General features: G+C 45.8%; 1 protein-coding gene across 3 annotated transcripts in view; it reads left to right on the forward strand.

The window, feature by feature from the left end:
- The first annotated feature begins 504 nt into the window (after window positions 1-504).
- Window positions 505-27,877, forward strand: part of AMOT (angiomotin) — a 62,162-nt gene continuing 34,789 nt past the window's right edge. The window contains exons 1-5 of one of the 3 annotated variants that reach the window (XM_025853671.2): window positions 505-898; window positions 8,700-8,777; window positions 15,230-15,378; window positions 17,351-18,284; window positions 24,682-25,162. In XM_025853671.2, coding sequence (XP_025709456.1) covers window positions 17,413-18,284; window positions 24,682-25,162 — 1,353 coding nt within the window. In that variant the 5' untranslated portion in view covers window positions 505-898; window positions 8,700-8,777; window positions 15,230-15,378; window positions 17,351-17,412. Of the gene's footprint in view, window positions 899-8,699; window positions 8,778-15,229; window positions 15,379-17,350; window positions 18,285-24,681; window positions 25,163-27,877 lie in introns of those variants that run through there. The other 2 variants (XM_073885772.1, XM_073885773.1) reach the window with 2 other exon arrangements.

The raw sequence follows: 27,877 nt of genomic DNA on the forward strand, positions 1-27,877 counted from the left end.
AGAGGGGAAGGAAAAAGAAGGAGCGCTGCTCCTTCCTGCATTATTTTGAGCAGGCTTTGCAAGAAGCTGCTTTTCAGCATTTCTATTATTTGTGTTTCTTCCTCCCGCTGTCGGGCGGGGAGCGGCACGGGCTCTCCCACGCGACTCCGCTCCGCTCGTGTCGTAGATTATGACTGTAGTCTTTGCAGAACCCTTTCCTTCCTCCCAGCCAGTGCTGGCGTAGCCTCTCGGGACCGCAGTGAGCGCGTTAAGCCACGTTAGCGGGAGGACTAGAGCTAGGACCCCCCGCTTTCGCCAGAGTGGCTGGACCCCGCCGTTCAATTGTTTGAAACTTCCCCGCCCCCTGGCCCCGCCTCTCTTCCGCCCCCCGGCCCCCCCTTAGGGTCCAGGCCGGCTCCCACCCTCCGTTCCCCGCCCTCTACTCCGCCCCCCTCTCTAGTCCCCCCCCCCCCCCCCCCCGCTCCGGGGCGGTCCTAGCCGCTCACCGCAAGAAGAAAAGCCACCCATTCGTCCCCCTCCCCTACCTCCCATCCTTTGCCCAGGAGCTGCCTTCATCGCAGTCACGCCCCTTCCTTCCGAGGAGCTTTCTGGCTGCTCAAGCTGGTAGACCCCCTGATTTATTCCTCCATCTCCGCTCTCTTTCGCCTCATCTTCGCTTAGTTCTCACCGCCCCCTCCACCCCCACCTCCAGTCTGTCTTGCCTCCGACCATCCGCTGCTCCACCCTCCGGCCCGGTATCCTGCCTGTCCACTGCCACCAAGGAGAGCCCGGACGGAGCGGCGAGGAGCGGAGCAGCGGGGAGTTGGGGCTTCCCCCTGCCCATCCCTGGCCTCCGGCCCGGGACTGAAGCCACTTGAGCAAGCAGAGAGTCGTCACCTTGTCTTCGGTGCCTTCAGGGGTAGGAGACGCATGGTTACTTTTCGCGGGGAACTGGGGCAGGGATCCATGGTGGCATGAACTTGATCGTGCCCTCGGCGTGAGTGAGTCGATCTAGATGCGTGTGGGGATGCCCGTGTGTTCTACTTTCTTTGCAGCTGGCCGTGAGTTTTCCGGGATGAGCAGCAACTTAAATCGGTTCAAGAGTGTGCGCTCCTTTCCCGTCCTACGGAGATGCTAGTGGGTACCACTACTTGATGGTGCTTTTCCTTCCTTGCCTCCTGGGGTCCTTGTAGGTCTCTAGGTAATTAACCACAAAAGGAGTGAGGGAACTTCAGGTCTACATTTACCTCAGAAGGAATGTCTGCGCTTATCTCAGATTGCTAGATGCGTTCCTCCTGAATGCTTAGAGTTGGGGTGGGGGCTCACACTGCCCTCCCCCGGGGGCTGTGAATTCTTGAAGTCTTAAAGTCTGGGAGTAATCTACAATGCTACACTCTTTTGGGTGTGTGTGTGTGTGTGTGTGTGTGTGTGTGTGTGTGTGTGTGTCTCTGTGTGTGTGTGTGTGTGTGTGTGTGTGTGTGTGTGTGTGTGTGTGGTGAGGACGGGATTGCCCAGTATCTGCTTTATAGATGTTAGTGACCAGTTTTGCAGGATCATGCAGGTGTCTTGAGGGTCCCAAGCCTGGGTCACTGTATACTAGTGCTTCAGCTGCAAGATGGATTTTATCGATACAGGAAAACAAAGAAACGGAAAAGTGAGAGGGAGAGTGACAGTCTTTGTAGTCTGGTAAATTGCCACTAATGGTAGTGTAATAATAATTTGCAGCAAGGGACTAGATACAATTAAATGAGAGAGGAAAGGGGACATTTGTGAGAAACAGCATTTTCAATCTCTAGCATGTATTTTAGAAAGAACTGGAGAGTTGTTTCTGATGTAGTTCTCCTAACCTCCTCCTGTCCCCCACCCCCACATTAAGACTAGAAGTTGGGAGGCATTTAAAACTTTTTTTGAATATAACCCTCTTCTATTCAGAGAGGAAGATAATTAGTCACCATAATCTTCAATAATGGAGGGCTAAGGTTATTTAAGTCTCCTTGAACTAGGTTTTGTGAAAGGCCCTTTCTCGGGCCAGCCTTTGTGAAGCCCTCTCGGTTAGACCTCTCAGCACCCTCATTTAGTAGCTAAGAATACTTTGCAATACCATTTTGGATGCAGGATAAATTTTCACCCATCTCCCACCTATCTCCAACCGGGCGAGCATGACAAAAGGAGAAGGGTGGTGGTACTCAAAGACCTGTTATCAAGATGTCACCAACCCGTTGCTTATTTGGGAACAAATTATTTACTTGTTTTTAAATAGTTGTGTTGGTTGATTTTAACGGGGGAAAGGAAAGCAGGAAGGGAGAGAAGGAACCGGCCAGGGCGACAATTTTAAAGGCTATCATCTTTCAGATCAGCTGGGAGGGAAAAGTTGGCCTGACCAAACTACATTTTATAACTGGCCTGGGACATTTTAATAGCCAGGTGGTTGTAGAATAGTTGCATCTATTTACAGATGATAACTCAGGTTCCAGTTATTCTGTATGGGTTTATCCGGTGTCATTTACAGACACTTTCTGTCACTACATCATACTTCGTTTTAAGATACTTCTTTCTTTGGAAAACTCTGTGGCTCCGTAAAATTGAAAGTGCTTTTTCTAACTTCATAGTCTAGATGTGCAGTAAAACCTCTGGCCATGCTTGTGTGTAGAGTAACTTTTTACGTGCAAGTTGTGGATCTGCTTACCTATTTTAAAAGATTTTAGAAGGAAATTTTAGAATTATTTTTCAATACTATTTTGGATTTGGAAATTGGAAAGCTCATTTCTGGTTTGTGAAGTAGGAATTATTAGACAGACGCATACCCAAGGCATTTTGTGGAGTTGCTTTTTCTGAAGTTTTGTAAAGAGCGAATGAGACTCTTTCTAGAATGCCCTTAAAAACCATCTATTGAGAACGCAGAAGGATGGATGCTGTGACCTTGAGGTCCCATTGAGTGCCAGAATGCTAAGTGGGTACATCTGCTTCTGTGCCTATCCTAAGAGCCCTCTCCCAGGGCCTGTGCCTTCTTTAAAAGGGTGTCTTTGTAATTAAGCAGCCTGTCTCCCCCATCCCCCTTTCTTCCTTTGATCCAGCTTTTTAAGGCCTTTCTTCCATTTGGAGACAAGAGGAGTTTCTCACACTCTTCTACGCCCCTCTTAAGGTTTCTTTTCCTTTACCCCCAAAAAGTCCCTCGAAGTTCTCAGGATGGTTAGAAGTTGTTTTGTTTTGTTGGGGTGGAGAGGATGTTACCAGTGAGGAGAAGTAGAGGATATATTCCCTCTTGGGAAATGCTTGTGACCAGGTAGCCTCCTCCATGGAGACTGAGCATTTGGAATGCATGAGAACAGTCTATTCTTAGGGACTGTCTGGAAGAAATTGTCCTTTGCACCCATTAAGTGCAGCTAAAACCCACTGAAAGGGGTGGAGAGAGGTGTGTGTGGTCGCGGCTGAGCCTTTTAGGATGGTAAATGGGTAAATGTTCCCCAATCTCCTATTACATCACCTCTTTCCCCCATGGATTGAGTGGGTTTGGAGATCTGCTTGACAAATTAATTAGCTTGGGACTAAACCAATTTGTTCAGAATTGTGCTCCATTGATTTCCTGTCCCCAGGAATTTTTGTTGGTGGTTTTCTGTGACGTGTTGTCCTTAGTCTTGCTTACTTCTTCGTTTCTTGCTGCCTTTTGTGGACTTTGGTCCAAAATCTAGGGTCCCACCCCCAAGTCAAAGGTTAGAATTTGGTCTCAGGAACTAAGGGGGCATTAAAACAGGCTGCCCACCCTGCCCCACTCTCCTCCATGGTCGGCTTCTGACCCCCTTGAACCCAGAGAAAGGAGGGAAGTTGCCCCTTCCTCACACAACACACAAAATCTGAACTGAAAAAAAAAAAAAAAAAGGAAAATAAGGAGGCCACTTGCTTTCTAAAAGAACCCACTACAGGTTTCTTTGAAAAAACTAGCTTTCCTTGTTCGTGCCTTTGAGCTATGACTTGATACATAAAAATTCCCTATAACTGGGGCTTCTCAGAAACATATTTATTGCATAAAGGAAGACATTTGAATTTTGTTGTAATGATTATAGCTTGAATTAAGTGAGGCCATTATTTGGCCTTTGAAATCTTTTTGTTATATGGGATGGAGTTAATTGTCTAAATCATTCTGGCTTGTAATAATGCTGGCCACGTTTAGCTCCAGCCTACAACCACTTGTAGAAGGGAGCTAGTATGACTTTCTGGAAATAAATCAGACTTCACAGATTTTGATAAGTCTAAGTATGGGACTGTCTACCCCACATAGTTTACAAAATTTAATTCTAGTTATTGTTTTTGAATAATCCCAGGATCCAGAAAATTGTTTCTGGTAAATAACAGCAACTAATGCCACTTTTAGTAGAAGAATCTACAATAAGCTTTCCTAGTGAGCCTATTGGTGAATGGGACCTGGGCTCTAGGCCCACCTCTAACTTAGTTTACCACCCTTGGCAGGTCCTCCTCTGTAAATTGTGAGAAGTTGGACAGGGTGATTTTGAGAACCAGTTCTCAAAAGTTTATGGTTCCCTTCCTAGACCTCTACTTGTGATGTGAATGTGAATGATTCCTACTAGAATGAGGTGCAACAATTGTTAGAAATACAATCATGTAATAATCTGGATGTAAAAAAAAAAAAAAAAAAGCCTAAAAGGATGTGTCAATATAAATGCATTGTGTTTTGTGTTTTAACAACATATCAAATTAAAAAGCTAGGATCCTGCCCAAAACTTCATCAAGAATCCCATCGTTCTAAGGGATCACCCACTTTCATTTTTCCTAGTTCCTTTCAAGTCTTTGTTTCTGTACTTAACATGAATTTTACATAGTTGGGGGTGGGTCACAGAAATTTACAAAGTTTCTTTTAAAATAAGCGCTCACCTAAGACTTAGGTTTGTAAACCTGTGGGGAAGAATGAAATGAGAACCTGACTGAGTATGCATGAAGAATCATGTATGTATGTTCCTCGAATGCCAAGAGAGACTAATATTTAATTAGTCTCTAGATTTAGTAAGTAATCCCTAAACCTTTCTGTGATTTAAGGGTGTTCCTGTATCTAGCAAGGCTGTTCAGTCCACTCCCTTGACCTCCCGTTACCCCTCCCCCATTCTATTTAAGCAAAAAAGAAAACTAGGTTCCACTGTTTACTTTGTCTAAACCGTTAGCAGTGGATTCTTAGATCACTGTATCATGATATCCCATCAAGAAAGTACAAATTTGAGTAGACTATAAAATTTCCCCAATGAGAAAGGAAAAGCGGGAAAGCACAAATGTTCTGTTTCGTGGCTTTGAAAATAATGTTGAAATTAGACTAAAAAATAGTAGGGAAACTAAGGATTTGAGACAATTAAAAAGATACAGGTGTGACAGGATGACCCACACGTAATGGGTTCTTCATTTGAGGCCTTCCCTGTACAGTGGGAGCTCAGTTACCCGGTCTTTTAATTTTCCTTTGAAAAAGAGAAGGTATAATATACATATGATCTCCATTTTGGATGAATTCATTCCTGGAAACCAGTGGCTCATCGTAAATTAGATTAAATTTCTTTAACCAGAATAGGAAAATGAAGTATGGGTTTTTAGTCCTTAGAAAGCTCCAAGTTAAGTATATTTTTAATGATATGTATTCATGGGGAAAATGCAGATGGATATATTTGCTAATACCTCCGAAGATAGTTTTTGAAAATCTCTCTCTCTCTTTTTTTTTTTTTTTAACGCTATAGGCTGCTCTTGGTGTTTGTAAAGTCACTTTCATTATTGCCCCAACTCCATGAAATATCATTAGACTGTGTGACTTGAAGCCAGGATCTGGGTTTCTGTGCCCAACCCTCTTTGACTTGCCATGTGACCAAGCATAAATGAATTAGCTGCTCTGAGCTTCAGTTACCCTTCTGGGAAGCAGAGATATTAATACTTCACAGAGGTGGTTAGGCATGCTTCATATTGGACACATGCTTCGAGGTCATTGGATGAAAGGTGTTTGCATGATGGCAGAGCAGGTTTATTATAAGGTCCTGAGCAGGTGTTTGCTTCTAATGAGCTTTGCTCTCTTATAGCCCTGCAGCGCCCTTTGGTGCCCCACTGCCTTACTGACTATAACTGATCATCCCAACATGTGTATTATTGACCCTCTTGGCTCTTAGAAAACAATTAAACATTTTCATTCTATGTGGTAAGCTGAAGTTCTAATAAGAGGACTCTAGCATCTTCCAGGGTAATGAAAATTTGCTTCAAAAAGAGACATTAGTTGAAATGTGCCATAGAGATCAGTGAGTTCTTCAAAGCTCTTCCAAAAGATTAAAAAGAGGACAACAAATTTCTGCGTGTGTCTGTGTATGTGAATGTGTGTGTGTGTTTTAAGGGAGAAAGTTTTGAGTAATATTTGCTTGTGACACATACTGATGATAGCCAGTCACTGAAACCCAGCCGTTGTAGTGTTTTATACACAGCTGGTTTTTATTAATGATGGAATATTTATGCTTGCTGTACAATTCGTGGCTCATTTCCATGTGTATGTCAGAACTCAAATACCCCCCAAAGCAACATTAAGATAACATTAAATATACATGTGGCCAAGCTAGAAAGGGTGGATTTTGGGGGGTCTCCCTTATTCTCACCGGTGTTGCTTCAGATCACCATAACTGCCCCCCAACTTTAGGCATTGGTGCCGATCTTTTTTTTCCTTTATATATCCCATAGCAAACTTCACATTTTGATCTTTTTGATATGGACAAATGATCTCCCCCCCCCAATAATGCAGATGAAACTGATGTATGTGTTTTTTAAGAGCATATTTTCCCTGCACATGCTTCTCATTATCCGAGAGGCCTGGACTCAATCAGTAAAGGAGCAGAGAAACCACATAATTGAAAGGAGAATGACGGTGGTGCATACTTGGAATATTTGTGGGAAGGGGATTGCTGACATCAGAAAATGTAGTGGCCTGAGTGTTAACAGCATTGAAGAGAAATAAGCTTTCTGTGTTTCTGTGCATCGAGAATTATTTTTAAGGGGATAAAAATATGGGCCAGGTTTGACATCCTTTTATGAAGTTGCCCTGGAAACTTTGATGAAGGTTGTTATAGAATAGTTCAATTAAAACCTTCCCCATTAGGAAGCTAATTAGTACATCACTTACTCATTTTGGTTGTTTTCAAGGGGCAGGATTTGCATTGACTTAATGGCATTTCTTTCCATGTGACAGCAAACTAAGATAAAAATCACAGATGGGGAAAATTATTTAGATAGCCTATTTTGAAGAAGTCTAATTTCCTCTTTATTACATTTAGGTTTTCAGTTCAGAATTTTGTTTCGCTCTATTTATATACAGTGATCACATTTTAGTTTAGTAACCAGTTTTACTTTTGGGATCACCGGCTGTAAACCAAAGCTTATTAATTTGAGTCTTCCATATGAACTGGAGAAATACGATAAATGACAATAAGCCATTTTATTAAGGTAACATTTGGGTTTTTTTTTTCCTGCAATTAGTTTCTCTTTGCTCGCACGCGTGTGTGTGTGTGTGTGTGTGTGTGTGTGTGTGTCTCTTTGGTGGGGGGCAGATTGTTTTTTTAAAAGCAAACAAGTTTTGCAGCTAAGGAAATTTGGATGACCCCCTCTATCCCCAAAGAGCGTTCTTTCTGCCCCAGGCTCTCAGTTGGGCTTCCATGAGGGCAAAATGATGACTTTTTTGACCTGGTACTTTTTGTGACTAGGCTAAGTGGTTGTCTCTTGGCGGCCTGGAGGAGACTGGTCATGATGGAAACTGGAGTCCAGGATTCCTAGTGCGTTCTTTCTACTGTACTCTTGTGTTTTTTAGAGGAATGAATACTTACACATGAGGTTTCAGGGCCATCTGCAATAAAATAAGTACTCTCTAGCTAAATATATAATATGGGCCTGCTGTGGTCCTCCTTTTCTCCATAGCTAGTAGGGAACAGTCATTCTGTACATATATCCTCTGATGCTATGCCTGCAGCATATGCCTGCACTAGTTTCAGAGAGTGGGAAGGTTGGCTGGGTTATAAGATTTGTACTTTAACTGATTTTACCCTAGGCCTTCCTGGGAAGGCAGAGTCTAGATTTAGTTTTGCAACGGCAACTTGGTCAAGACAGGTTCCTGGGCCTTGCAAGTCAGTGTGAGGAGGAGGGGCTGCCTTTGGGGAGTGACTCAAGCCCTTTGGTATGAAGATATGAAACTCTGGCTCCCGTCCATGCACCTGCTGGATGCCACACCTGCAGTCAGCACCTGAGCCCCACTCAGACACAAAAACCAGACTGAAGGCAGATGGGGCTCCCTTCAAAAGGGGTACAGCAGCACAGGGAGCTCCCAATTATGTTAGCGCAGCATCACTGCAAATTACATCTCACCGTTCCAGTGTCGATACAGGGAAACGTCTTCGGTTTTTTTCTCCTGGGGGCAGCGCACTGGCTTGCTCAAGATACTGTTAGAGTCCTGAGAGAATTTCGCGTTCCTAACAAGTTTCTCCTGTGAACTGTCCTCTTAAACAATGGAGAGTCAGGTCCACAGAGGTTTGTGTCTGGTAACCCTGCAGAGGGCAGGAAGTCACCAGACCTCGCTTCTGATCCTGGCCCCACCAGGAAGCCACGGTGAAACCTTGGTCAAATGAGTTATCATTAGCTATCTGTTCTGGGCTTAAAGCGTCTCCAGTTGTGAAATGGAATCAATCACATCTGCCTTTATTTCCTCACAGAGCGGTGGAGAAGGACAAGTGTGATAACAGAAGTGAAAGAGGTTTTGTCTCCTTCGAAGAAAAGCTGAGAAACTAAAGGTAACAGAATTATTGTTCTTGCTATTCCATGTCTTTCATCCCTTGTCTTCTCTTTCTGTTGCCTCCAGCAAGGTCTTTGGGAAGTTGTGATTTACTCAATATGCAATATGCAGTTTCTTCTGGGTATTTCAGGTACCAGTTAACGTTGTAGGTGTTGGGAAGGATACAGGGGGAAATCATGCACCCAGCCCGTGATCTCTAAGATCTTCCAGTTCTGGCTCAGGTACTTAGAAGCTTAGGAGACAAAATTAACTTCTCTCTCTCTCTCTCTCTCTCTCTCTCTCTCTCTCTCTTTCTGTCTTCCCCTCTGCATTGTAACTGCGGACTTCTGTCCCTGGAGCATGTATTCCAACGTCTAGATTGAAGGTATGGGGGGCGGGGTGGGCAAGGCACTGGGGCAAATAAAGAAATTTCTCTCTCACTACCACATTTGCACATTTGCAAAGTACCTGACCCTTGAATGATGGTTTCTTCCGAGGGTCCATCCTTAGTTTCATCCTTGGTTCTGTTCTGCTCCCGCCCTATATGTTCTAGCCCACTCTTTGACCTGACCTGTTATCCGTATGCTAATGACTCCCAACGATCTGTCTCATCCTATCGTGGGCTCCTCCCTTTCCGACTCCCCCAACATCAAGTTGGTTATCAGACGTCTCCTATCCAGCTCATTGGTCTTTTCCTCCGGGAAGCTTTGCTCAGGGGGCCCAGAGTTTTTGGCAGGGTCCTCTGCGTTGCCAGAGCTTCCCATTGGATTGCCCCCCCTCTGCTCGACTGGGAGCTTCGTGAGGACTGGACTGTGGTTTATTTCTCTTTTTTATCCACCCTAGGGCCTAGCCAGTGCCTGGCTACAGCAAACGCTCAATAAAAGTTTGTGGAAACTACATCGTGTGTGTGATAGTCCTGCAGTCGAGCTGTGTACAAAGTCCAGTGGCAACACCAACGAGAGAGGATTAGTTTTCCATATTGAGCCGAGTTGGGGGCAGAGGGAAGATGGAGGAGGATTAGAGAAAAACCTTCAAGGGGAAGGTGGCATATGGACCTGGCCTCTTCAGAGGGCTCTGACTAAGCAGCCCAGGAAAGAAATGCCTGTTGGGTCCGCTCTTGCTAAGCCAGGGCATCTCTGGCCTGTTGCCTTCTCTGCTTAGGACTGGATGACTTTTACGGCTGGGTCTGCAAATAAACCTGTGTCTATAACACACTGACCATTTCAGACAGGTGCCACTTAGTCATATAACATTAAACAGGGCTGACCTTAAATGTGCCACCTTACCTGTGGCCGAAAACAGAGGCTCACTGGTCGTGTATGCTTAGTTCTCTACAGAAAGATACCCTTTAAGATATAGGGAAGATTAGTATCTGAAAACTAACAAATTTAATTCTCAGACTGTAGCATGCTGGGTCACTAGAACTGAATGTCTTCAAGCTGACTGTCAGATCTTTCCAAGGGCAAAAATGAAACATGATATAAGCCATTACAGGCCATGAACCTGTTCTCACCCACCTGATGCTTTTACTAATTAGCTTCTTGGCCGGGTGGCAATTTGGGGCAAGTGCATGCAAGCTGGATTCACAGGGGAGCCCACATTCCACTCTGCCATTTCACAAGTCGCTGGGATACTACACTGCTTCTCTTGGCTTCTTTCCCTCCCAGGAGTCCTGCTCTGCCCTGGTGGAAAAAGGGGAGAGAAGAACTCTTCATTAAATGGAGGAGAGATGTCATGGGGCTTTGGTGTTTTGCTACTTTTATTTTTTTAGTGGGCCGTCTAAAAACATTCATGCACCTTGACCCATTGATTTCACTTGTGGGATTCTATCATTAGGAAACAATCCAAAATATCGAAAAGGGCTAAGTCTTAAACGTGTTTTTGTAACATTATTTAGACTAGCACAAAACTGAAAGCAATTTAAATGTCTTAGTAATTGGAGAATGGGTAAATGAGTCTTGATACACTCCTGTCACGGACTATTACACAGTCATTGCAATGTTTTGTTATGAAGTCTATACCATGGAGAAAGTGCTTATGAGGAAGTGAAATGTAGGATCCAAAATTGTACATATGTCAATATTTCATGGCTTTGTAAAAACACAAATACACATAGAAACAACTGAAGGAAATATTCTGTATTGATAACAATGTTTAGGTTGAGGTGCTGGGACCTTGAGCGATTTTTTTTTTCCTCTTCGTTATAAATATTTGCATGTTGTGTTTATATTACTTGTAAAAGTAGAAACAAAAATAAAAGTGAGTAGTATGGCATTGAAGGTAGGGAACTGGTAAAGCAGGCATCTTCTAGGTATATTCCTAAAGTTTTCTCAGGTTATGCTCAGTCTAATTTCACGGACTGCTTTTCCTTTTTCTGAGGTAAGAATTGGGATGTCATGACGTGCCCTCTTCCTCCCTTGGAATGGGTGTGTGTGGAGGAGGATGGTGTGGTGGTGGCAACGGGATTCTTCTTGTTACTCAATATGTCACTGCTCATGTACACTTCAGGGTTAATCACCTTTGTTGCCTATTAACATGTTCGAGTTAATTGCTTTAGAGTGCAGAAAAGTACAACTGGGATCCAGTTGGCCACACCTTTGAGTTAACCATCTCAGAAACAGATATCTGACACTGATTGTCAGTAAGATTTGGAAATGCCAAGGCCTTGCTGTGGTTCTTAAAATAATCTTCCAACATAATCTAGATAGAGGTAGAGGTAGAGCTAGAAGCAAAGAGGTGGGACCGACTCAAAGCCTTTTCTTAGGGCTGGACTTACGTAAGGGCAAGTTCCAAGTTGGTTTGATGTTGGCAAGACCAAGAACATGGGCCTGGAGACATTGATCAGTGGAGGTTCATGTTACTCTCTGTCCCACCTACAAATCTTGACCTCAAGAAGAAAGATTTTGCAAGGGCCTTCTGCCATGCTTCTACCTACACACATCTCTCTCTCTTACCTCTTTGAATTCTTCCTCCTGCTGTTAACATTTGACTTCTGATGGAGGTGGAAAATTGGTGGTAACATTGAGCCAGGTTTATAGTCTATTAAAACCAGAGTCAGTTCAACTCAATAAATGTTTATTAAGCATCTTCTATGTACACACTAATATGCTAGATAATATATTAAGAGTAGAAGGACTGTTGCCCTGGGAGTCATAAAAGCTGCATTCTGGCCCAGGCTCTGACCCTTGTTAAGCTCTTGTACCTTCCTGTACAGAAAGAGGGGGTTGGACCACTAGATGGTCTCCTTAGAGTCTTTCTAGTTCTAGTCTTCGCTGATCTGAGAACCCCTGCACAAAGACTGAGTTGCAAATACAGGTTTTAAAGAAAACCCGAATTCATAAAATTGCTGTAGTCTTCTAGGAAAAAAAAGCCACTTTGAAATAATAATATTAATAGATTTTATTGAGCCTTTACTTTGTGCCAGGCTCTGTGCTTAGCACTTTACATGAATTACCTCCCTTAATCTTTATAACAACATTGTGAGGTATGGGCCCTGCTATCCCTATCTTGAAAATGATGAAATGAGATTTAAGGAGGTCAAAAGAAATGTACGAGGCCAGCCAATAAGCCATAGATCCAGGATTTGAACTTAAGCAGTGTGAATCTAGGCCCAGGCCCTTAACCATAGCATTTATACTCTCTGCCCGTCATGCATTGAAAGGTTAGAGATAACCTGCAAAGGGATTATTATTTCTTACCTCCCAGAGGAAATGAATTAGTATCCTGGGTTGCAAGACTGTTGGGCAAGGTGTTCTCTAGGACACTTCAGGCCAAAACCTGGACCAACCTGAGAAGACACGAGAGAATTCAGAGGGCTTTTTTGCCTCGCTCTTTGTGTGGGAGGTTTTGCGTGTGTGTGTGTGTGTGTGTGTGTGTGTGTGTGTGTGTGTGTGTGTGTTTTCTGCACAAATATATGCACGTAGATATATAGACATAGGGGAAACTTTGAACTGGCTCCTTTCCATTTAGCTCAAAGTAAAACTGTCCAGAACAAGTTGACTGAGATTTAGCAGAGAAACAGGTTTCCTAGACTTAGGTTCTTCATCTTGGTTGGTGGAGTGAGGGTTGGGGGAAGAATAGGGAGAGGAGATAGAAGGGCTAGAAAGAAAATCTGACAGGCGTATTTCAAAATTTATTTGAAGGGTAGGAATTCGGTCTGCCCTGGCCACCTTGTAATGTTGCTTTTTCTGGGACGTGGCTTGAGAAACATCTGGGCTCTCACTCATGTGTTTTGGTTCAACCAGAACTGGGTTTGACCGAGGTATACTGGGAGAGGCCGATGACTGCAGATACAGTAAGAATTTAGCTTGGCTTTGCTGCCCTGTTGTTACAGCAGAGTTGAATATATAGATTCAAATTGTATTTTTAAAGAGAGAACCATTGGAAAGCCTTTCTTCCCGTATCAAATATCCTCGGGGACAGTCTGTTTGTCCAGGAGAAACAAGGTTATTTTATTGATTGAAGATGACGTCAGAACCCTGGCAGTGGCGTGATTAAAGCTGCGGGCAGATTGAAGGTTGCAGAGTTCATACTATTTTAGTTCTTGCGCATGAGACAAGGAACCTTTTCCCTTCCTTTCTCTAATAAATAAATGGAGTAGTGTTTTCCTTCTTATGTGACTCTTAACATGTAGACGAACATAAGTTCTTGAAGAAAAAAAAAAATCAGTACACTGGAGAGGAATCAGCACCGCTTTTTTTCTTAGGCTGATTTCTTTTCCTCTTTTAGACAGAAACAAAAAAGGCCAGGGGGCGGGGTGGTGGGGAGGGACAATCTGTGTCCGGTTGACATAAAGTGATTTGGGTTTTGAAAAGGATATGGACGAGTGGGGACAAAATTAAGGGAAGAGAGTAAGATTTTGGACAAGGAAAGTTTTCTTTGTGAGAAGCTAGGTATGAGGAGCAAGCCAGTCAAAATCGGCATGAAGAATCGAAATCGTCCTGGAAAATAATTGTATGGTGCTTTCTTGCCAGGGGCTCAAGTTTAAAGGCCTCAGGCTGTTTTCTGCATGTTTTGGTTGAAAAAAAAAAAAAGACAACTGTTTTGTTCAGAATCTCACAATAGAAGCACGGTGGTTATTTACCACACTCTGTTAATAGTTCAGCTTTGATTCCAACTAGAAGTTGTTCCTCTGCTTTGAAATTAAGGAAGACCCCCTAAAATAATTACCTTGCAGACTGGAGATGATTTTGCTTTTGATTGTGATTATATGTTGGGCCCAAACAAGATTGAAAGACAAATTTCCGTGTTTGCTCACTCTGTATCTCTTCACTTTATTTTTGGCAACATTGCAAGGAAATAATGTTAAATTAATCACTGTGTGGTTTTGTGGATTTTTTTTTTAACTTGGATGTTTTGGACAGGCTCCCAAAATACAGAGACGCTGTGCGCTTCCTTTGCATTGCCTTGCTCTTCAAATGGCATCTCTGATGTGGATTAAAGCCTTTCTTTTAAGTGACATGAGTGAGTCATGGCTAGGCTGGGACAGAAAATAGGAATGTGGATCATGTGCATCTCACCTAAACACAAACTCCTCAGTTTCATAATCATTTTGGTTGGCCCTGCAGGGCTTATCAGAGGGCCAGCGCAGTAATTAGAAGTGAGGACGATTGCAGATCCATACGTGGTGTGCATTTGCATCTAGCCCTTATAATGTGAGCCTAGGAGTTTACTTCTGGGGAGATGCCGGGGCCATGGAAGTGCTGAGAAAGCAAGTGGAGGGAGGCATCTTGTCCTTGGAGAAGAGTTGCTGCTGTGTGTTGAGAAGAGTGATCACCTTTGCTACTCCAGTAAGAATGGATGGGCCGGCAATCAGATTGTAAGCTCTGTGAGGGCAGGAACCAGATGTGTGTCTTTTGTATCCTTCCTTATGTCTCGCACGAGGCTGGCGAACGTGTGGAATAGCCAGCATGCAATAAGTACTTAATGATTTGGTGGAAAAGAAGTTTTGGTTTTCCTCTGCCCATCTGAGGCTGTGGCAATTAAATTGGGAGCTTCACAGAGTATCCCCCCCCCTTTTTCGAAATCAAAAACCTGCCTTCTGATGACGGCCTTCCCTCCTGGGATGTGGGGCCATGAGCCTCACTCATGTGCCCCCCTGCTGATAGCAGTTTCAAGGTCACACCCTACAGGTGACGTTGGGTCTGTCTTTTGTCCTCAGCCACCATTCCAACTCAGAGTGGAAGCAGCAGCTTTTGGGGGCCATGAGGCTAGAACAGAGCAATCTTTTCCAGTCCCAGACCTGAACATTTCCATCCTCTGGAAACTGGCTGACCTCCTGAACACAGCTGCTGGTAGTGAGGTTTCTTTTTGTCCTAATGGAAATGGATTCTGCCACTCATATAAAAGGCAAACATAAGGGAGGAGAAGTCATTCCCTTGGAAGGACTGGTTTGGTGAACTTTTGGCCATTGGTGGCAAAATAGAAACGACGTTTTTATTTCTTCCTCCCTCCCCCTCCTGAACATTTCAGAGTGACCAGTGGTTGGACTCTTGGCGGCGCTTACCCTGAACCTGAGTGTTAGGGGAGAGGGAATCTGCCGTTGCGGTTTCTGGAGCTGCTCATAAGCAAGAATTCCCTATCCTGATCAAGGCTTTAAGCCTAAAAGAAAGCAGAAATAGGTATGCACCATCTGTGTGTGTGTGTGTGTGTGCACGCGTGTGCACACACACACGTGCACGCCTGTGTGTGTGTGTGTGAGCATGTGTGTGTGTGTGCAGGGTGGGGCGGGTGTGGACTGGGAGGGGGTGGTGTTCTTTCAGGGTCCGGGCCCGCTCAATGTCTGGGTTTCCCTGCCTTGTAGGATGGGTTTGCAAGTGATTTTGTTTAACCATACATGCTCCCGTTTCCATTTTCTGAGAGAGGAAAGGTAGCTTGGTAGTCATCTTCCCAGTTTAAAGGCACCAAAAGAGATTTACATGTTATGTTTGTCAGCCTATCAGAAAATCCCAGTCTGACAGTTTAAATCCAGGAGTCCCAGATGGTCACTGGGAGGGAGGGAGGGAAAGGGCAGGCTGCTCGGCCCTTTGGTGCACCCTTTCCCCAGAGAATATGATGAAAGGGATTTAAAAGGGGCCTTTGGAAGGTTAACTGTGGGGTCAAACTGCTCCTTAGAACAATGGGAAACCAGGTAGCAGTAATCATGCAAGAAGCGCAAAAAAGAAGAGAAGATGACCATTTTCTATCTACCATACACATCTTCTGGCCATTCCCTGCATGACTAAAGGAAAGGGATCATGTTTCCAGAGAGATTGGAGGCTGTTTGATATCATAGAAATCAGAGCCTGGGAGCCAGGATTACAGAGTTCTCATCTAAGAACCCGAGGCCGGTTAGGTTGACCTTTACTGTGACTTTTTCTGTGACATCATGCCCATGCTCCAACACCACTTAAGATCCTTAGAGTAAAACTTTCACTACTGAACATGAGTATTGAATTGCAGTACTTCACATGATAGATTCTGTCCAAAGAGTTTATGAGCCTCTGATGAATTTGTGTGTCCTATACCCTGCAGAGAGAGAGAGAGAGAAATAGAGATGTCACCTACTACTAGTTTCTCGGGTGGGAAAACAGAAGACAAGAAAAGAGGAATCAGTTGCTTAGGTTACCCTATAAATCCATTATCATGATTAGAATTTGAATCTTGAGGTGTCTTACTACCAATACCTGTTTCGCTCAACCCGTATTTCTTCCTTAAGAAGAATTAGTGGTGGTGGTGGTGGAGGGGGAGGGATACGGTATTCGTACCCTTTCTAGAAGGATGACCTTTTTTCTTTTTCAATTTCTAAATGCTGTCAGATGCACACTTCAAATGAAAGAGGGCTTCCCATTTAAGCTCCTCCTAGCCAACAACAACAGCAAAAAAAAAAAAAAAAAAAAATCTCAGTGACTATTCCTGGATGGCTGAAAGAGAAACTTTGTCAATAGCAGTTATCTCAAGCCCTTCTCTTATTAAGCCAAGGAGAATCCAAAATGGACAATACAAAAAGGATTTTTTTTTAAAAAAAAAGCTATGTTTTAGAGTTTTATGAGATCAGAAAAAAAGATTTGCGTCAAGCGGGGATCATTTCTACTCAGTGCAAGCCAAGCTCTCTTCACCTCTTATTTATTTTAGTTATTATTTGGCTTTTTGTAGCTCCCTTCACACGATGACCTGCTTTACAGATCCTGCCTGTGGGGTAAATTCTCCCTAGTGGCCTGCCCCCAGTGTCACGACCATAAGAGTTGGATTTTTCATTTAAATAAAATACAGAGAGATGAACCTTCTGAGTAAGGACCTAGGAGAATTGCCCCCTCTGGTCATCCTACCTGACTGTTCCAGGTCTCCCCAGTTCTCTTAGAAGTTAAGTCAAGATTGGATATTTAACCCATGCCAAAAGCGAAAGAGGAAGCAGTGAGCTCTTATGCCCCCAAGTTCCTCATCATATCAATGCTAGAGCCAGGAGTCACCAACAATTAACCTATTAATTCTAGATTCAATTCTCTCCTTTGTCTCTGGAGTGGAATCCTCACCCCCAAATACCCATTTTCTTCCCCTTTAGAGGAATGATTTATCCATCAACTGGGTGTTAAGCTTCCTGTTTCCCCTTCCCAGGTCAAGGGCAGCCCAGGTGCCCAATTTCTCTCTCTCTTCACAAGGCACCACCAGCAATAGAGATGAGAAATTCTGAAGAACAGCCAAGTGGAGGAACCACAGTGTTGCAGCGTCTGCTACAAGAGCAGCTTCGCTATGGCAATCCTAATGAGAATCGCAACCTGCTTGCCATACACCAGCAAGCCACAGGGAATGGCCCTCCTTTCCCCAGTAGCAGTGGGAACCCAGGCCCTCAGAATGATGTGTTGAGTCCCCAAGACCACCACCAACAGCTTGTGGCTCATGCTGCTCGACAAGAACCCCAGGGGCAGGAAATCCAGGCAGAAAACATCATCATGGAGAAGCAGCTCTCCCCTAGAATGCAGAATAATGAAGAACTCCCAACCTATGAAGAAGCCAAGGTCCAGTCCCAGTACTTTCGGGGCCAACAGCATGCCAGTGTTGGAGCTGCCTTCTATGTCACTGGAGTCACCAACCAGAAGATGAGGACCGAGGGACGCCCATCGGTGCAGCGGCTCAATCCTGGGAAGATGCACCAGGATGAAGGACTCAGAGACCTTAAGCAAGGACATGTCCGCTCCTTAAGTGAACGACTAATGCAGATGTCACTGGCCACCAGTGGAGTTAAGGCCCATCCACCTGTCACCAGCGCTCCCCTCTCCCCACCACAACCCAGTGACCTCTACAAGACTCCCACAAGTTCCAGTGAATTCTACAAGGTCCAGGGGCCACCTCCCAGCCAGCATAGCCTGAAGGGCATGGAACACCGAGGCCCCCCACCAGAGTATCCCTTCAAGGGCATGCCACCCCAGTCTGTAGTGTGCAAGCCCCAAGAGCCAGGGCACTTCTATAGTGAGCATCGTCTGAACCAGCCAGGGAGAACAGAGGGGCAACTGATGAGGTATCAGCATCCCCCTGAGTATGGAGCAGCCAGGTAAGAGAGTTCCCTTTCTGTCATTTCCTGGCCTCATCCCCAACCAGCTTCTGCTGTGTGTTGGGACTCTGAAGGGAAGGAATGGGCAGGTGTTTGGTATAACAAACTCTGCAATGCATGGCTGGCCCCTGGCTTAGTAAATTTCCTGCCAACCTGAATTTCTAGCCTCTTCAGCCATAATTAGTGCTGTATTAATATTCCCTTGACTTTATAGGTTGAGCATGGCCCCAAATGCCTAGTGGATGAACAGGAACGCAAGTCTTGATTTCTACAGCTACACGCTGTCCTGTCTCCTGGGATTGTGAAGGAAGGGTCAGTGTGCCTCTTCTTGTGAGTGATTAAGCCCTTCCTGGAGGAGCAGAAGCAAGTTGTCCTGGACTTTAATCTGGAGTAGCCTGTCACTTTCAATTATTCCCTTCCACAGAACTCTCATCACTTTTTTAGGAACGAATCTTCCTGCAGAATTCCTATGATTCTTTCGGACACTAAAAATTAGACACCTAGATATTACTGTGGGGGGTGGGGAATATGTGCAGGTTCAGAATGTCACTTGCCTTGGATGTCCTGGCAGTTCATGAACTCTGCACTGCTTCATCTTTCTTCTGCAGAGTGTTTGTTAGTTGCCTGTCACGTTTTTGAACCATCTAAGTTAAACTCATGTCATGTCACATAGAACTTTTGGTCAGATGCTAAAATGCAGAAAGAATCATAGCCCCACGACTCCTTTACCACGTGTCATTGGTTCAGGAGGACTATTTCATATTGTCCGATTACTCCTAAATGTACTTTTGCATTATTCAGAGGCCCGTTGTCCCATTGCTATATCAACCGGACCTTATGATGCCATGATTCTCTTTGTTGTTCCTATTGTTACTGTTGGGGCCATGTCTCTGATCGGTGGGAGTTCAGCATATGGGGCAGAGGGGAAGGTTTTGACCATGGCCAACAACGATGGCAGTTTTGTGTGGCACTCCTGCCCTGTTACCATGGGTAATTATGGGTGACCGTGAGGTTTGAAGTCCCTGGACCTGGGGGGGGGGGGCGGTCCTTTTCCCAGATTAGGCCTGTGATCTCTTCGATGTCTAACTCTTCACCTCCTGTCTCCTTCTCACTTATTCGGGAAAGAACCGCTTGGCTTGAAGTTCATTGGGTGACTCAGGAGAGAAGGCAGTCAGGGGGTGGAGTAGGGTGAAGGTAAGAGAATGCACCTGGCATTTCCTGGTATTTCGTTGGTTTCCCCTCCCCTCCAGGTCCTGTTTTATAGCCAGAAGCAATTCACTTTGAGCTCCACCCGTAACTTGGCCAGTTTAGGATTTTTTTTCCCCTTAACCAAGTTGATTTCCTAACCTTTTTCAACCTCTTCTGTGCAGCTCTCAAAGGGCAGGAGCCTAAGTTCTGATAAGTGCCTTAGAACAGGATATGGGGTAATGGACAGGGCCCTTCCGGTTTAAATGAGCAAGAACCTGATTCCCATCTGCCCAATGAAACGGAAGACCCAGGGAGGGGTTGGTCAGTCGGACTGCTTAGCTTAGTGGAAACCCATCCAAGCCAGCAAAATATCAATGAAGCTGGGGATTTTTGTTTTGCGCTTGCCATCAGCATGGAAGAGTCTGTGGGACTCTGTCCCTTATGTGGATGGGTTGACGTCTGTTGCTTTGTGGGAGGGGAGCATGTTGGCTGGGGTGTGGAGCAGAATCCAAAGCCCCGCTTAGCACAAGGCCCGCCTTCCCAGGAAAGCTATTTTCAGAACTCATTCACCAGTATTGTTTGTGATCTGAAATGACTCCCACAGTGTTTGAAGCTAGATGGAAAAGCCCTTTGATCTGCCTAAATAAATAATAAGGAGCCCAAAGAGGGATTTTTTTTTTTCTTCCCATACTGATTAAGCCACCAGAGAAATTTAGCTGCATATATTTTACAGGAAGATACTTGTAGTTTCTCTTTCCTCCTACGTTATCTGTGGAGCTCTCTCCCTATCCCCAGAAGCAGTAGAGCCCATGCTGATCCCCCTCTCTTGAGCAGAATTTTAATACACAGGTTAGCTCTATAGGTTTTTTTTTTTTTCTTCCCCTCTATGGGAGAGGAACAGGGTACTTGATATGCTCGGTGAATAATCAAACCTAAAACGGTCCTCATCGGAAGATGGTCTGTGTGAAGTTTGGGTCTGCATTAGACAAATTCTGGCAATAAAATTTCTTCAGGGCCTGGGGTGAGGGAGTGGCACCTGTTGACAAATTACTGGCAGGGGGAGGTAGTTGAACCGCTTTCCAGAAATGGACTGCTTTTAGGTGGTGACACATTTTTCCTCTTTTATTTCCTTGAACCAACTTGCTAGACAGTTTGTGAGTACCTTTCCAAGTAACTGCTGCTAGCAACCAATTAGATGACAAAATTCTTAGTTCTTAATCCATAAATTACAGATCAAGAATGAACAGCAAGGTCTTTGAACAAATTGCTGTTCAGAAAACCTTCGTTTGCTTTTAGAGGTGCAGTGAAAGGCTAGAGATTGGCTGTTCAAATTAACAAAATGTTATAAACAATTTTTTTTTATTACTTCATCTTCCCTGTGCCCTCCTCCCCACTTGAAAAATAAATATCCCGAATGCCCAGAACTCCAGATGGGAAACAAGGCCAAGCCATCTGAAGAATTAAAAAATTTCTGAATCTTTGTCTTTCTAAGCGCTGAGCCTTTTCTGCATCTGGGGTTTACACATTTATCAAGTGCTTTTTGAAAATGAAAACCTTTCTGTTTGTGAAGCAGCCACCTCCTTTCAATTGTTGAAATCATGCCCAGATCTGAGGTTTCTTGAAATCCTTGTTTAGTGGAATCTAAGTGTGACCTAACGCTGTAGTTCAGAGCAGAGCTGGTTGTGCAAGAGAAACAATCGAGAATCTGCAGGCCCCTCCAGGATTCACAGATCCACCGTCACAGAGCCTGGGAAAGGCAGTTTCTGTGGGGAGAATAAATTGGGTTCCAGGCTGTTGGTGGCACCTGCTCTGGTGAGAGTGTGCATGTGTGGGTTTGCACACGTGTGGGCCAGGAGTGTGTGGTGTGTGGGTGTGTGGGGAGGAGGCGTGTGTGTGTGTGTGTGTGTGTGTGTGTGTGTGTATGTGACTGAGGAGGGCGGGGGCTCCCAGTGAGGTGGCAGAGTGGAAGGTGCTGTGTCAGCTCCATGGACAGGCTTTTGCTTTCCCTTTGTGTCATCACAAGCCGTCTTTGGGAAGGAGTACCCCCCCCCCCCCCCGGCTTTGGGGAAGGATGCTGATTTTGGTCATTGGTCTCTGCCCTGTGTGTATGCCTCGTCCTCCCCTTTTCCACGGAGCCCCAGGGGCCCAAGTTGTCTTGGGAGGGAGCTGGATGAAGGGAGGGAAGGGGTAGGGAGGCAGGTCAGGGCTTCCACGGGATCATGTGATTCTATTGTCTGCCGGCAACTTGTTGTTCCTGGTTAATATGTCAGCGGGAAGCCATTCACACTGCTGTGCCTTAGAAGCACTTGGGGAGTGTGCCACTGGCCCAGCTGCCACCTGTATTATTACAGTCCTTACTATTACTCTTGTTATTTCATCCTCAATGTACTTTTGCTTCCTCTGACATCCCCCCCCTCCCCCAGCCTCTTCCCCATCCCTGTCATGCCTCGGTCCCCTTCTCTCAGGGGGAACTTCACCCGAGTGTTAATACAGTCCTGCTTTTTTTTTGTGGTGGGTGGATGCTGGAGCCCAGATGGAGTTCGTTGGCTGGAGGGCTTTCTCTCCTTTTGTGACTGCCCAAGCCTTGCTTCATGTTTGCAAACCTGCCAGGGACGGACTGCCTTGGTTTTCCCAACATCATGGTGCACTGAAATCTGCTTCCTTTTCCAGCCTGGGGAGCCCGAGGGGGGCAGCTACCTTGTCTCCGTTTATTTCTACGTAGAGCTCAGAGTCAAGGCCAGAGCTATTGCTGTCCTGGACTTATCTGGCTCCAGAGACCTCTTTCTGGAGACCTTGTGGTCTCCTCCTTCCCGAGGCCCCTGGGAGGCCATGTACTGTCCAGGGCATGGAGGGGCCTTTCAGCCTCCAGGCAGGAGGGAGGCCAGTGGCTGGTCTGTTTGAGAGAGAGGCCTGGACTGCCGATGGGGCCCAGAGGAGCTGGGGGGAGGAAGCCCACTTCAGAACTGGGCATTCGGTCTTTAAAAGAGAATGCCTCCCAGGCCCGGGGTTTCCAAATCCTGGCAACAAGGATGAAGATTAATTTGGTCACTTTTCCCTTAAATTACGAGAGCTGGATTGGAGAACATGAAATTTAAGCCCCTCTCTTCTGCCCAGGAGATCCAAAAGCCCTAACAAATCCCAGTACATAATATTTTAACTCTAGGGATATATAAAAATTATAATAGCTCTTACTCAAAGAGGAGGGAGCGCACAGAGCCCGTTTTACCCCTAAGGACCCCGAAGATCCACGGTGCGGAAAATGGGGAAAGACTCTTTCCCAAATAAATTTATAAATAGCTCCCAGGCTTTTGATTGGATGAGTGTTTTGAGCACTTCCAAAGAAAGATAATATACGGTAGCAACTTTCCAGGTATAATAAGGGGAACCGTGTAAATTCTTCTGTCCACCAATAGGTCGCATTCCCTCTTCAGTATTCAGCAATTACTGATAGTGCCGTATGTATGGAATTGGAAGAACGTCAGTACAACAGAGGCATCGATGGGGCTGAGATACAGAACCCAGGGCTTGAGCAGGTTTGAGGGCTCTGGCAAGCATCTGGGTTATTGGGTATCCATTAGCAAGTGTTTGGAATGACTTTGCAGCCATAAAAAAGCCCTTACAGCGAGGATCTCTTGTAGGGATAGATACGTGAACAATAATGATAACTGAAATGTATGTGGGAGGGATGTGCTTTAGCATCTGGAATGCGAGTTAAAAGTTAATTGCTTCTAGTGATTTGTCCCAGTTCCACCATGAATTTTATGCAATTTAGTGCAAAGATTAAATGGATATCCCATAAGTAAAATCCCTAACAGGGTCAACCTATCTCACTGGGAGGTAGATAAGAGACTCTTTGTAATTCCTGTCCAGCTCAAAAACGAGAAGAGTCCAGTCTTTTTGTAATTCATTTGTGACCTCAGGAACAAAACAGGCTCATGCAGATTAAGTACCATGAGCAAGGTTACACAGCCAGTCGGCAGCAGAAAAGGTCTCCAGATTCTGTTGGGATCCAAATCCCATGCTCTTAGCCATCTGTCTTCCCTGAATGGGGAAATATCAACTGTAGGACAAGCATCCACAGGATGTGGGGGTATATGAGGTTAGTTGGGCATGGGCTGGGGGATGAACAGGCTTTTTGTCTTCAGTGTATACTTACAGATATTCTTGCTGGTAGTGCTGATGGTGGAAGTGATCCATTTACATACTGTCCTTATTTCCCTTAATGGCAAACAGTCCGGTAGTAGGTACAAAAATGGGAGAGCCACATTAAACCATGTACGGAAGTTCTCTTTGTGGCACTTTCTATAAGAAATCGATCTGGGATCTGAACATCATTGTGTGGAAGTCAATGTATTATGGTAGTGGAAGGAGCAGAAAAAGGGAAATTGGACATAGGGGTTCTACCCTGGCACTACCAATAAGTCATTCTGTGGTATCTGACAGATTGCTTCCTTTCTCTTGGACTTCAGTTTCCCCGTCTGTCCAGTGACAGAGTGGATTAAATTATTTCTTGAAGGCTTTTCCATTCCTTACATTTTGTGGTTCAGTTCATCAAAAATAGTATGACAGTGTTGCCCGTCATCCCCTCCAAACCTTGGTATCATCGCTGCTAATGGGCCTCACTCAGTTATTAACTATAATCAACAATAATGCTTTGGTGTCTCTAGCATAATAAGGATCTACACATCCTTCAGTAATGTTTTGTGAATATAGGAATTAAGAAAGAGAGCTGCCAATAGCGAGAAGAGGACTGATTTTGACTACAGTTTGCCATTTCATGGTGGGCAAGTGGAACACATTTTCTGAATTTGACTCTTTACATGTGCTGACCACATAGAGAATGTCAGAGAAGGTTTCGTTTAAAATAATGACATGAAAATTACCTTCTGGAAGACTCACTTAAAATGCTTACATTTGAGCAACAAGAGCACAGGTGCGCGTCACTTAGATTTTCACCAAGTGACCCTGGAGGTCACGTGGTTCCGTCCTCCAAGGGATCACACCTCTGTCAGGCACTCGCAGGTCAGGCCTGGAAAGGGCTGTGGAGCTCTGTGCCGAGATTTCTGAGTCTAACCCTGCCTGCTGCTCAGTTTGCGGGTCTCCTTGAGGGAGGGGGCACCGGAAGCCCCCTCATCTCACTTCGTCGCACCCTTGTGCCCCAGTGCCGTGGGTGAAAGCTTAACCTGAGCGTGTAAACCATGTTTTCCAGGCCGGCGCAGGACATCTCATTGCCACTGTCGGCCCGGAGCTCACGGCCTCACAGCCCTACTTCTTCCCTCACGTCTGGGGGTTCCTTGTCCTTGCTGCAGTCTCCGCCAGCCACGAGATTGTCTCCTGCCCAACACCCCTTGGTGCCAAGCCAAGGAGACCACTCAGCTCACCTGCCTAGGCCACAGCAGCATTTCCTCCCGACCCCGGCTCACCAGAGCGATCATTACCGGCCGCCCCAGCCCGGCCTGAGCCCGCCGCAGCCGCACCACCACCACCACCACCAGCAGCCCCAGCCGGGTGAAGCCTATCCAGCTATGCCCCGGGCTCAGCAGTCCTCCGCCTCCTATCAGCCAATGCCAGCGGACCCGTTTGCCATTGTTTCCAGAGCCCAGCAGATGGTTGAGATCCTGTCGGATGAGAACCGGAACTTGCGACAGGAACTGGAAGGATGCTACGAGAAGGTGGCGAGACTGCAGAAGGTGAGGCCTCCGTTTCAGGGTAGCCGAGTCTTCCTTCGATCTCCTCGTGTGTTAGGCGCGGGCCTTCTAGATTCTCGTATCCGAAGGTTAGATATGGACCCAACTTTGCAAAAAGCCCTCTGCCTGTCTTTCTAGGAGGAGTCGCATTTTACACTCATGTGGGGAGAAAAGAACATATTCGTAGTTTTCCCAGCTACCGTAGCCCTAATGAAAACTGAATGGATTGTTTTCGAATTCTGGAGGGCCGAGAAACTTCCTCAGAAGGTCAAGAACACTGGCAATGCCTGTATAGGTGAAGGTCCTGCCAGCCTAAAGACCTTGTGTCTTGGTTATATTTTCCCAAATAACTGGATTTGGATCTTAAATGTAAAACCATAAACTCCCACAAACATCTCACCACTGAAGTTAGATCATGCCCTGCCTCGTTCTGGAAGGGGCTTAGAACACTTTTCCAAGTGGGAGTTCTCATAGGAACTCTTTTTCAACACCTCGTCCTTTGCCTCCTCTTTGCTTTGGCTTTTCCCTGCAGCTCACATTCAACATCTGCGGGCTTTCTCTGGTGTGTGTGTGGTGGGGGGGGGGCGGCAGGAGGGGCTTAGCACCACAGCTGGGTGACAGGTGACAGTCCTAGGCTGAGGAAGTAGAAAAAGCAGTGTATGTCCCATAGAGTTCACATTCTTCCCTGGGCCCCTCCTGTCTCCTCCAGCTGGGACTTTAGCTCTCGAGTGCCCTAAGCTAAGAACCTTAGCTCTTGCCTTCCAGTGGCTGTCGGTGAATAGGGTGATACCTTTGGCAGCTTCTTTGCAGCTTTTGTCATTGTGGAGCTCATGTGGTTTGATCTCCCGACAATGTGAACTGTTTGGGGAGGTGAGGGTGAAGGTGTGGGAGGGAGGGGACATTGCCCAGTTTTGTTCAGCAACTCTGCCCTTAGGAGACACTCAGGAGTGGAAATTTCAGGGGCCTGAATGAAACTGAGAATTTGTAAACACCAGATCTGGGTCCTAAAGTAGAGGAGGGCTTACTGTCAGCCGAGTATTCTTATGTAACAGAAACACCCCCCCACACACACACAGGGTCCCAAAATCTGGGTGGGGTTTGTTAGGGTTCAGTGAGAACTGTTTCTCCCTGGCTTTGCCCCCAATTTTCCACTGTCTGCCTCCTCTCATTTAACTATACGCCAACCCCCACCCCCCCAGATCATATCGGCGCAACAAATTAATCCTATTCACGCACTAAAAGCAGACTGGCCCGGTTTGGCTGATTGGGTTTAACTGTTGACACCCCTCCCCAAACTCTCTATTCAGGGTGGCCCCGGCCCCACCTTTGATGCAGTGATCCGGAAGGTGGGTGACGGGGAAGAGGAGCCGAATAGGATTTGTGGCATTGTTGTTTGCTTGTTCCCCAGCGAGGGGCAAGATGCCTCAACCAGGTGTAATTGAGTGCTGGGGGAAGTGAAGGCTGACCCGAGGCTGCAGTGGATTAGAGGCCTAAGTGAGGTAGGAAAGGAAAAGGAAAGTGGGAAGAGTATGGTAGGTATCAGCTGGTGCTAGAAAAAAATACATAGGCCCGAGGCTCATGAGGGGAATAAATGAGACAGAAACCCACCACCACCTCCCTCTTCCTTGCCCCCACCATCCCCGACCAAACCAGTGTGTCTGCCCTTCTGTGACTTCTTTTCCTGGAAGGTCCTGTTGAGGGATGTAAAACTCGCCCGTTTGGAGTATCGACGCGGGGCAGGGTGGGGGAGGGGGGAGAAAGATTGGTACCAGATCTCGAAATAGTACTCTGAACAACGTGGGTAAACGGCCTGCCTTCCAGGTGTGGCATTCTGTGGGGAACTGGGAAGCCTTGCCCTCTAAAGGCTGCCCAGTGCAGACTAAGACCAAGCCTGCTCTTTCAAATGGAAATGTTTGTTTTCTGTACCCCGCACTTGAATTTCGTGCAAAAGCTTGATCAGGCCCAGGCCTTGCAGATCTTGTCTCTAAATGCCATTCACCACCAGTTTTCACCTTCTGTGCTGCTATCTTGGTGCCATCTGCAAGGAGAAAAACATTCTGGAGCCTGCTCTTTTCTGTGGTGTAAGCCTCATTTGTTTGCAGGCAGTCCTGCCTCGGGCATAATTTTGGAGCCGGGGCAAGTGGAATCTGAGTTGTTTGGTAACCCCACCTTTCCCCCAGTATCCCACTGGGGGCCTGATATTTCTCCCCATAAAATACCCTGAGCTTTGTTAGGGAGGATAGTGGGAAACTGAGAAGGAATGCAAAATGGGGTTGCAGGAGTCAAATTTAATTTGCAAATTGCCTCATAGGCCACGGGGTTTATTTATCTTATACAAATTATATGCAAATATCTCTGTGGTTATTTCATGTGCAGTGAAGCTCTACTGGTTACAGAAAGACTCTGGAGTCTAATTTCTTAGTTTCTTCCCGATTTGCGCTGATTTGAGGCAAGACCCTTTCTCTTTGAGGTTTTGTGTGTATGGTTTCTTTTTTTCCCCCATTTTACAAGATTTGCAGTGGTGTCATAAAACATAACTCCGATCATGAATTTCTGTTCAAAAATCTGTACTGGTGGGCACCTGGGTGGCTCAGTTGGTTAAGCGACTGCCTTCGGCTCAGGTCATGATCCTGGAGTCCCGGGATCGAGCCCCGCATCGGGCTCCCTGCTCGGCGGGGAGTCTGCTTCTCCCTCTGACCCTCTCCCCTCTCGTGCTCT

Source organism: Callorhinus ursinus, unplaced genomic scaffold, assembly GCF_003265705.2.
Source record: "Callorhinus ursinus isolate GAN/ISIS: 27379988/994484 unplaced genomic scaffold, GSC_fseal_2.0 scaffold65, whole genome shotgun sequence".
In the NCBI taxonomy this organism is placed as follows: Eukaryota; Metazoa; Chordata; class Mammalia; order Carnivora; family Otariidae; genus Callorhinus; species Callorhinus ursinus.